This window comes from Cyprinodon variegatus, unplaced genomic scaffold (assembly GCF_000732505.1).
Source record: "Cyprinodon variegatus isolate N-32 unplaced genomic scaffold, C_variegatus-1.0 Scaffold78, whole genome shotgun sequence".
Lineage (NCBI taxonomy): Eukaryota > Metazoa > Chordata > Actinopteri > Cyprinodontiformes > Cyprinodontidae > Cyprinodon > Cyprinodon variegatus.
In genome coordinates this window covers 1,557,608-1,568,119 of record NW_015150531.1, presented here as the reverse complement: position 1 = coordinate 1,568,119, position 10,512 = coordinate 1,557,608, and the positions used below count along the sequence as shown (strand labels likewise).

Genomic DNA, 10,512 nt, shown 5'->3' with positions numbered 1-10,512 from the left:
GCATAAGGAACAATCAGATCTTTGATATCAGATGGAGCTTGGCCATTTAAGGCTTTATATGTGAGAGGGAGGATTTAATATTCTATTCTGAAACTCCTAGAAAGCAAATTAAAAGAAACTAGGATAGGAGAGATACAGGCCCTGTTCAACTTCATGGGACGCGTCCTTAGAAGGCCAGATTTGAAGGACGATTACGCCATAGTGCGGCGCTGAGGTCTGGTCTGATTCCAAGAGTCCTCGTTATGCGACCTTAAAATTCGTCCTTCTTTTAGCCCGATTTGAAGGATGGGTCCGATGTATCCTCGCTATCCTAGGTTTTCCCAGAATTCATTGCGAGACCAAGCAAGCCGGGATTTACTCCATGATCAGAGGAAAAGTTACACGCCGAACAGTGGTGAATGTTGGAAGTGCAGTTTAATATACAAGTCAGTGAATAGCTCCGTCTGAGATGAATAAAAAAAAGTTGTTTTAGTGGTTATTAAGTCAGATATGTGGCGGTAATGTTGGGTTTATCTAAAAGTTTTTATCTATTACTGTGTAAATGAGTTTGGCTGTAATTTAAATACAGATTCTAATATATCTGCAGGGTGGGGACTAAAAATCTGATAGGAGTTACATTTTTTTATTGCTGTTTTGCACAATTTGCTTAACTAAGACTTTTTTGTTGTTGAATATTGGAGATTTTGCAGATATATTTTTTATACATACATTGTTTAGATTTACTTATATATTTCTACCCCTTTTTATAGTATAGAAAATCTCTTTATTGTCCCATATTGGGCAAATTTACAACTACAGAAAGATTATTGAAAATGAGGACCTTAAAAAAATGTATAAGACTAAAATATAAATATAAACATTAAAATCCTGTAAAGTGTTTTAACAATATCAAACTTTTCACCTGGAGAATAAATAACCAATATCCAGCTATGGATATTTTTACAGTAATAGATATTTGAAAATAGCAGCAACATCAGAGATGTGCAGAATGACAGCAGCAGGTTATTTAACTGACTAAGGTTTCTATTATTGCTTCATGCTCATGGTGGTTGGAACCTTTATTTCACTCTGGATTCTTGTGAGTGTAGTCGTAAAGAATTACAACAGTCCAGCCGTGAAGTAACAAATGCATGGACTAGTTTCTCAGCATCACCCCTGGACAGGAGATTTTTCATTTTTTGCCACCTGACATAAAGGAAGGTAATTCTAGAAGCCTGTTTGATATGGGATTTGAATGGCAGGTCCTGATCAAAAATAACGGCAAGATAATATCTGAGATCAATTTATTCCCATCCAAACGAAGACGCTGACTAATGTTGTCCTGTGTTTTTATATGTCTTACTGTACTGCTGCCTCTTGGTCAGGTCTCTCTCGAAAAAGAGATTTTATCTCAAGGGACTTCCTGGTAAAATAAAGGTTAAATAAATAAAAAAATAAATAATCAGTTTCTTTTTTAAAGACTCTGGTCCAAAGACTATAACTTCTGTTTTGTCTGCATTCAGATGCAGAAAGTTAAAGAGTTATCCAACTTTTTCATCTGGCTCTATTGACAGATATAGCTGGGTATCATCAGCATAACAGTGGAAATTAATTTCTTGCTGTCCAAAAATTTTACCAATTGGGAACATATTTTTTTGTAAACATAATAGGCCCTAGCACTGATCCCAATGATGTGGGAATCCTCAGGTACAGTCACAGGAAAAAAAAAGTTTGGGCACCCCTATTAATCTTATTTTTATTTCTAAATATTTGGGTGTTTGCAACAGCTATTTCAGTGTGATATATGGACACGGTAATATTTCAGTATTGAATCAAAATTTATTGAACTACCAGGGAATGTGCAGTACACATTAAAACAAAATTTCACAGTTGCAAAAATATGGGCACCTCAGCAAAAAGAGGGTAATATTTTGTAGATCCTCTTTTTGCAAAAACAACAGCCTCTAGTCGCTTCTTGTAGCTTTCAATTAGTTCCTGGATCCTGGATGAAGGGATTTTTGACTATCTTCTTTGCAAAGCAATTCCAATTCAGTTTAGTTTGATGGTTTCCCAGCATGGACAGCCTGCCTCAAATCATTCTGCAGATGTTCATAGATATTCAGGTCAGGGGATTGGGATGGCCATTCCAGACCATTGTTCCTCTGCATGAATTCCTGGGTAGATTTGGAGAGGTGTTTTTGGATCATTGTCTTGGTGAAATATCCATAACTTCAACTTGAACTTCGTAACTGATTCTTGAACATTATTCTCAAGAATACGCTGATATTGAGTCTAATCCATGCCACCCTCAACTTTAACAAGATTCCCAGTGCCCCAAAGCATGATGGAACCTCCACCAAAATTTACTGTGGGAGGCATGTGCTTTTATTGGAATGCAGTGTGTGTTTTTTTTTTGTTCTTTTTTTTGCCGCCCTGCATAATGCCTTTTTTATGACCAAACAACTCAGTCTTTGTTTCATTAGTCCACAGGACCTTATTCCAAATGTGCTTTTGCATACCTCAAGCGATTCTGTTTGTGGCATGCTTGCAGAGAAGGTTTCTGTTGCATCACTCTCCCATATAGCCCCTCCTGGTGCAAAGTGTGCTGAATTGTTGAACGATGCACAGTGAAACCATCTGCAGCAAGATAATGCTGCAGGACTTTGGAGGTGGTCTGTGGGTTGTGCTTGACCATTCTCACCATTCTTCTTGTCTGCCTCTCTGATACTTTTCTTGGCCTGCCACTTCTGGGCTTAAAGGGGCCATGGAATGCAAAACCGTGTTTCAGTTTTTATAGATAAATAACGATAGCTCAGTGGGTGAAATGGATGTACAGAGAAGTTCAAATCCCATCGACACCTCCTTTCTCTGCAAATCTCACAATTCTGAACTTCCACCATAAAACGGTCGAATTCAGACGAAGCACGGAGTTGACGTAAACTCAGGGATGTTGCCTTATTTGGTTCTGGCCTGTACTTTTGTCACGCCCCAAAATGGACATACAAACAAGCCCACTGATTCACTATCGTAAATGTAGTGTTCGAGGCTGACTGGAGAAAGGGGACCATTTTCACAGTCTTCCCAAGGATCCAAAGACTCGACAGGCATGGATTGTTTTTGTCTATCAGAAGATCCCTGCAAAGTTTGATGCTCGGCATTTCAATTGTTCTAAGGATTTTACCGAAGACAGCTTTCAAAATCTTGGACAGTTCAAAGCAGGATCTGCTAAACTTCTTTTACTGAAACGAGGGGCTGTTCCGACCATAAGGCCATAACAATTGCAAGCTTTAACTATGATTCAGTCACTAAGCTGTTGATAGCAATGCTAGCGTATCTCTGGTGACCAGTTCTGGGTTCACAGCATTTGAACCGAGCCGTGAGCTCCAGGGCTGGTCCGGGAGCGACCGAACGGTATGCTTCCCCCCCACCAGCCTTAGATAGGCCTGTAGTTCTGCAGTAGCAGCTTGTCCATCTTGCTTTTTTTTAAGCATTGTTCATAAGTGCTGTTTGGGAGCCTATTGGAAAACACCTGACAAAAGGGAAGTGTTTCTTGTTTAAATTAAAATGATCTATTATAACTGTGCAATATGTGATATTTTTGATCATGTTATCTAGTTAAGATTGTCATTTCTGCTTTAGGGAACACCCCTGAACTCAGTAATGCCAGACGGAGACCTGGGAAAGCAGACAAAGGCAACCTCAATAAACCTGCTGCAACTGGAGACAAGTCGGATATGAGAGATGAGACAGATCTTATCACCGTGACCAATTTAGCTGAAGTGCTCTCAGACCTTAACCCAAACGATCCTCTTCAGAAAGTTGTCAGATTTAGTCCTGACATGAAGCTTCTGCTGACTGGAGGTACAGATGGATTCATCAGAGTTTGGGAGGTAAACTTCATTTAAATTTGAAAATGCTCCCACATTTGCCAGTTAATATTTTAATGCTTTGAAAAACCTTCCACAGCAGTTAGTACCTGATAAAGCATTCCAAAGTATACCATGTGGAATGTTCAATGCCCTTTATTCAAACAGCTCAGTCTTTTTCTCTTTAGTCCAAAAAAAAGGGATAGGAAGCATTTGGAACCATGGCCGTTTCTCAATACTTCATCAGTTTCACAAGTTCCAGCACTGTTCCAATTAAAAAGAAAACAAGACTGAGAACGGACTGTGTGCTCCCGTTCTCTCAGAGGCCATACTTTCCTGTGTTCTTGTCAAGAACAAACTTAGCAAAAACATGGGTCCATACTTGCATTCTTGTGAATTGAGAAACGGCCCATGTTTGTATTTAATGTACAATTCAATTAAATGTATTTAATTGTACAGAGCAATGAAATTCACTGTCTGCATTTAACCCATCTCGTTGGGGAGCATTGGGCTGCCATTGTGCGGCGCTCTGGGAGGTTGGGTTTAGAGTCTTGCTCAGGAACCCAGAAGGCAATCAGTGGGAGCAGGAGTTGAACTTAGAACCTCCGGATTCCAAGTGCAATACCCTAACCACGAGTTCACAATCCCCCTAATATCTAGTTTAACAATACAGACACATTTAAGTTGTTTAATTAAATCACAAAAATAAAGAAAACAAAAATCTTCCTTTCGGTAGAGATGCAATTTTTTTTGTTGTACAAGTTAACTCTTAAATTAAATGCGGAAAATTAGATGCACATATGAACACTGTTACTCTGAAAGGTTTTACCTTTTTAACCCTAAGACATTATAACTTATTTCATCAGGTTGAGTACAAAATAGTTGTCTTCTTGCATAAAGAAGAAAGATTGTAGCAGTTTAAGAATCTGGTGGGGGACGTCTCAACGGGGTTTAAAATAGTCCTCTGTAGGGAAAATAATCTATAGGGCGGCCTAATGGTCAGTGCTTACAGCGTGGAATCCTGAGGTTCTGAGTTCAAGCCCCACTCCCACAGGCTGCCACTTTGGCTCTCTGAGCAAGACCCTTAACCCCATGCTGCTACCCGGGCGTCATACAATGGCAGCCCAGTGCTCCCCAAGGGGATGGGTTAAATGCAGAGGTAAATTTATCCAATGTGAGAGAAAGTTCAATGATTATTCAATTGGCTCTCCAAGCAGGTTAAATTAATAATAAGTCTACATAGACTTAAAACAATATCCTAGAGGTCTTAAGGAGACGTTTGCTACAGTTGATGGATAAGTGGATGCTTGTGTTAACATAAAGAGATTTAACTTGCTTCAGATGTGATCAAAAAGGAACTTTTTGCTTGTCAAGAAATCATATATTACAGACCAAACTTTCATTTTATTTATATTGGGCCAATTTACAACATATTATCAGAAATTTTCGTAGGAGTGGCCAAGCAAGGACCAATGTTCACTGCGGGGTTGGCAAGAACTGATAGAAGCTTAAACAGTGTCAGGGACAACCTACACAGGAAAATGAACGGTGCAACAAATAAATCACTGACAGACGGCATTTTTATAAAAACCTTGCTTATCACTATAGCCAAATATGTGTTTCTTTATGCTGATGAAGATTCTCAGTCATCCAGGTCATTGTCATTCCGTAAAATTTTAAAAACAATCCACTGGACTTGGTTTCCAAGATTTGAAGACGTTTCACTTCCCCTTCCAGAAGCTTTCTCAATTCAAATGTCGGGATCCGCAGTGAGTGTGAGGCTTTGTATGGACAAGGCTTCGTATTGCTTTGAAACATGCAAAATGAAACTGACTAGCGGGTCGTTTGGTTCCATTGTTAGGCTGTAATATTTCTTTATGTATTCCTTATGTATTTCTTTATGTTGTCTATGTTTGTCATTATATACACATTAATCAAATTGAATTAATCATACCCATGAAATAGGTTGAGCATAAAGAGCAGAAGACTCCTAAAGCATTACATAACACTCCTAGTTGACCTTCAGAGATGCTTAAATGTCCCTTCTCCATAAAACTTAAAAACTAGTTATGAAAAGGGCAAGAATCCTGTTTTTGGAATCTTTAATGTCAGTATATTTATTGCTACATCTTGTCAGTTTATGTTAAATGTGGCAAGATATGTGTGTAGCAACAGTGAAAAGGAAAACACTGCTTCGACAGGTAGATACATACTGCAGAACCAGGAGTTCTGCCGCACTTAACTGGGGACTTGAGAAAACATAGGAAACACAGAACAAAGGGATACAGAACTAATCTTGGAGTATTTTCTTAGATGAGAGAAAAAAATGCAGCAGAAAACGCCCCCAGTCCTGAGTTATTAAGATATTTCAGTCTATTCACAGATTAGAAGTGTTTCTATGATAAATCATAAATACATCTGAAAGGTTGTTGAGAAGATGGGACACTGATGTGCCAACCCTAAATTAGAGCATAACTTGGAAAGTTGGAAAAAGAGCGGCGAAATGTCTTCTAGAAAACTTCCTGTCCAGTTGCCTAAACTGAACTTTTTCAAGCTTGACCTTGACCTGGACGACAGAGAATTTTCACAGATAAATAAATGAAAATGTTTTTTTTTTCTTCCTTTTCCTGAAATAAATATATATTAATGCTGCAACAAGAGATTATTTTGCAAATCGATTTATGTCGTAATTTTTTCGATTAATAATTGGATAGCCAAAGATTCCTTAAAGAAGGTTTTTTATGATATTAAAGCAGGTGAAACTAAAGCTTTTCTACTTGAGTTCTGGATTTTGACATTTTTATTACATTCAATGCAAAATGCTAATAAATTTTTTCTACAATTTTGATGTAACTACTGCTCTAAGTGGGTTGCTCTTTCAGGTAAAGCCATGTTTCAGACTCTATATTCAACTTAACGATTGATATATTACTAAATTAGTGGGCATTTATTTCAATAATCAGTTAATCACAATCTGATTGTTTCAGCCCTAATACAGTAGAAATTATGTTTTAATTTGGGTGTCCTAATATTTCATAGGACTGTACATCCTGTCAGAGCTTCTTAGCTCTTTTGACTATATTTTTATACTGTGAAAATAAAAGTTATTCATTTATTGTGTAATTTTTACCCTTTTTCTCCTACTAAAGAAAAAAAACAAGTACAAAGGGGGAAATGGTCAAAGAGATTAGTTATTATCACAGTAGATGTATAGCATTTAATGCATAAATTGCAATTACGACTGCTATTAGTGACAACACTTATAAAATATACCTTTTTTAAAAGTTTTCCATTATGATAATCTCAGAGGTTTTGCCGCATACACCAGCAGGCGGTGATTAAAGTAAAGCAAACGTATTTGCACAGATTTAAGTAATTTAATACTTTTTCTCTTTGTTTGTTCAAAGAACATTCTTAAGGAAAACTAAAAGAACAGTTTTATGCCTTATCAGTTACTGGAGATTTAACCAAAAATGTATCATGATACAACAACTTGTACTTGTGAGAATGGTCTGGTTTGTCAGCTTAACTGCTAACAAGCTTATTAGATTTGTTTGACTGCAAGCATGTATAACACACTGAATGCAGTGATGTCACAGCTAAAAGAACAGGAGCGTTGATGCCTTAATGTTGTAAACCTTAAGGAGACAAAGCACTCCTAGCTTAAACTTACATAAAGTTAATAAAAACTACTTAAAACATCCTCTCTGCTGACTGAAACAACAGCCTGGACACTGGGTGCATTGTGTGTTCTGCAGCAGACCCTAACATATTCCCTATTGACATCATTTAGGAATATTTAGCCAATATTACCTAATGTAAATTGACAATGTTAGAAACTTTTAGACAGGATTGATCATGCACCCAGGTCATTTTGGCTGAAATCTGACTAAAGCTGAAGTGATGTTTGTAAAAAAAAAAAAAAAAAAAAAAAGAATCTCTCTACATGGTCAGCCTTTTGGAGTTAAGGTTAATCAATCATCGAAACCAATTTCATTCTTAATTGATTGAGTGAAAAACATTGTCAAGTCTTGCCTGTCTGGCAATTCTCAAATTAAAATAAGCAAAAGTAACAGCCTTTAATTTGAGATGAGTTTGTTGGGAGCATCTTTCATTGCCCAGTGACCCATAGTGACAGTGAGATTTAACCTCCAAACCTGTACTTTCCTAAGGTCACAAATGGCCTAATTTCTAACTACTATTCCATCACTCCTTTTAGCCTGTTAGTATTGCACAGTAACTGATCAATTGTGGATTTTAAACCTAGGACAATGCTTTTATATTTAAGAGTAGCCTAAAACAAATTAATTAAATAAGTGTTACTATATTGCATACAGTGTACCTAGCATTTTTTTTAAGAAACTGGTGCACTGTATAAGCAAATCAGAGCCCAAGTACCAGACTCAGATTGTATTGGGGGCCAACAGAAGTCCTTATGGAGACAATCCTAGAAAGACATAAGTTTGTTTAAATCTAGATGCTAAAGTTGAATTTGTTTTTCTTTTAACCTAGTTGCTTTTTTGTTGTTTTTTTTTTTAAGTTTCCATCCCTCAAGAAACAGTTTGACTTTAAAGCACATGAAGAGGAGATTGAAGACCTGGATATGAGCGTAGAAAGCAAGGTGACCATTCATTGTGCTCAATGTGGAGGTTTTATACGAGTTCATCAGAAATAATAAAGTAAATATCATGTTTCCTCATGCAGCTTCTTGTGACTGTTGGGCGAGACTTTACCTGCACTGTATGGAGTGGCAACCAAATGATTACAGGTCTAAAGTGGTGTGAAACCATGCCTCAAATTTCTGAAAAGTCATATCGATATATGGCATGCAGGTAAACTAAACAGGAAATAAGATAGGATTTCTCATCTTGATGGGTCCATCTAAATTGTTTTCATCTCTTTCTAGGTTTGGAAATGGTGAGGAGGAGAAAGATGCACTAAGGCTTTACACAGTGCAAATCCCTCATAAGCGACACAAAAATCCTCCTCCTTGCTATATCACAAAGTGGGATGGCAAGATCTTTCTACCCATGTTAACATCTCACTGTGGCACTGAAGTTATTTCCAGTCTCGCTGTCAGGTAACCAATTCAAGGGGGTCAGTGATAAAAATTGCATTTTATTGTGTTAAAAGGAGTGAATCAGACATCTCACTCCCAAAGCTCACTGTTACACCTCATATTTTATCGTCCGTCTCTGCCATGGATCCTTCTATGTTTGTTCAGTTCAAAATAAGGGGATGATGCTGCATCTTTTCAGCAAGCCAGTAAAATGGGCTGGTTCTGTTCTGGTAACTCTTCTAAAATCTCTGGGACTGACTGTATGTGACCATTGTAGAATAAATTATGGATAAATAACGAATAAGAGCACATGAAGCCAACCTTGGGACTGTACCGACTACAAGTTGGCCAATCACGAGATTCTCAAAGTTTTAAGTTTTTATTTATGATTGTTAGTCATAATTTTTCTTTAGAGTTCCGATATCCTGCACAACAAATTAAAAATCCTGAGAGCTGCATTTTAATTTCCGGTGTTATTAGCCATCTTGGCAAGCATTATGTGAGCAGAATCTTTTAACACAAGACAAAGCGAAACCAAAAAAAATCATGTCAGTCTTACCCTCACTTATCCATGTAAGATAAAATATTTCCACATGGCTCCTGTAATGGAATGACCCAGTACCATAGTAACAAATGTGACTACAGACTGTTTCTGGCTTTTTTCTGTCACCTTTTGGCCATGTGACTTTTAGCAACGGACAGGAATTCTGTTGGCTCTGACAGTCCGAAAGACGTGCATATCATTCATCACTATTTTTGAGCAAATCTATGTCAATTGGATATTTTTTGTGTGCGTCCTGTTTTGCCAATATGATTCTTGGAATGGATGTGCCAGAGCTAGCTGATAGCCCAACAGCTTTGCTTTCACAAGCAGACCATTATGAGTGTTATTTCTTGGACAGGTAGGACGAAACCGAATTTTCCTTCAGGGATTAATAAATTGAATTGAATAAGCTCACGCTTCATACTTGTATATGAGACTTTCTTGAAAATTGTTTAGGGAGTAAAATTGTATTCAACCGAGAGAGAAATGGAGGTGAGAAAGAAAGATGCAAAGGGAGAAAGAGGAAAGAGTGCATGAAAAGAAAGAAAACAAAGCAAAACTGGTAAAAATAGACAACACAAGAGATATAGAGTAACTCCTACAAGTCGTCTTCCACACCATTATGAGATGGGACAGAAAACAGAAGATTAAAAACAGCAGGAAGAAGACATCATGCAACCAAAGTAAACATCAAAAATGCTTCAAAGGCAGTGGGTAACCAGAGAAATGCCAGCATCCCTATGAGATGAGTGTAATGAGTTCAAAACCTTGGACCCAATATTCAAAAACAGACAGATCTGGATAGTTCAAAACTAGACTTTATTTAACTCTCAGCATGGCTGCTCGTCAGCTGGGGCGGATAAACCGGGTCCTGTTTCTGAGTGGAGCTGAAGCCAGCCGAGGCCGAGGGGCAACAGAGTCCTGAAGGGAATGTCCAAAGCCGAAGTCGAAGCAGAACCAAGTTCACAGACCAGAGGATCAGAAAGCCGATGAGGTACAGAAGGGGAATCCAAGCCAATGTCAGAAAAACAGTCCAAGTTTGGTGAGCCAGGTGAATTCAGGAA

At 37.9% G+C, this 10,512-nt stretch overlaps 1 protein-coding gene across 1 annotated transcript in view; it reads left to right on the top strand.

Moving 5' to 3' along the window:
• The window catches only part of preb (prolactin regulatory element binding), a 20,466-nt gene that overhangs the window by 6,732 nt on the left and 3,222 nt on the right, over positions 1-10,512 (top strand). Inside the window, exons 4-7 of the mRNA XM_015372932.1 lie at positions 3,619-3,869; positions 8,386-8,466; positions 8,550-8,677; positions 8,752-8,925. Coding sequence (XP_015228418.1) covers positions 3,619-3,869; positions 8,386-8,466; positions 8,550-8,677; positions 8,752-8,925 — 634 coding nt within the window. The remainder of the gene's footprint in view (positions 1-3,618; positions 3,870-8,385; positions 8,467-8,549; positions 8,678-8,751; positions 8,926-10,512) is intronic.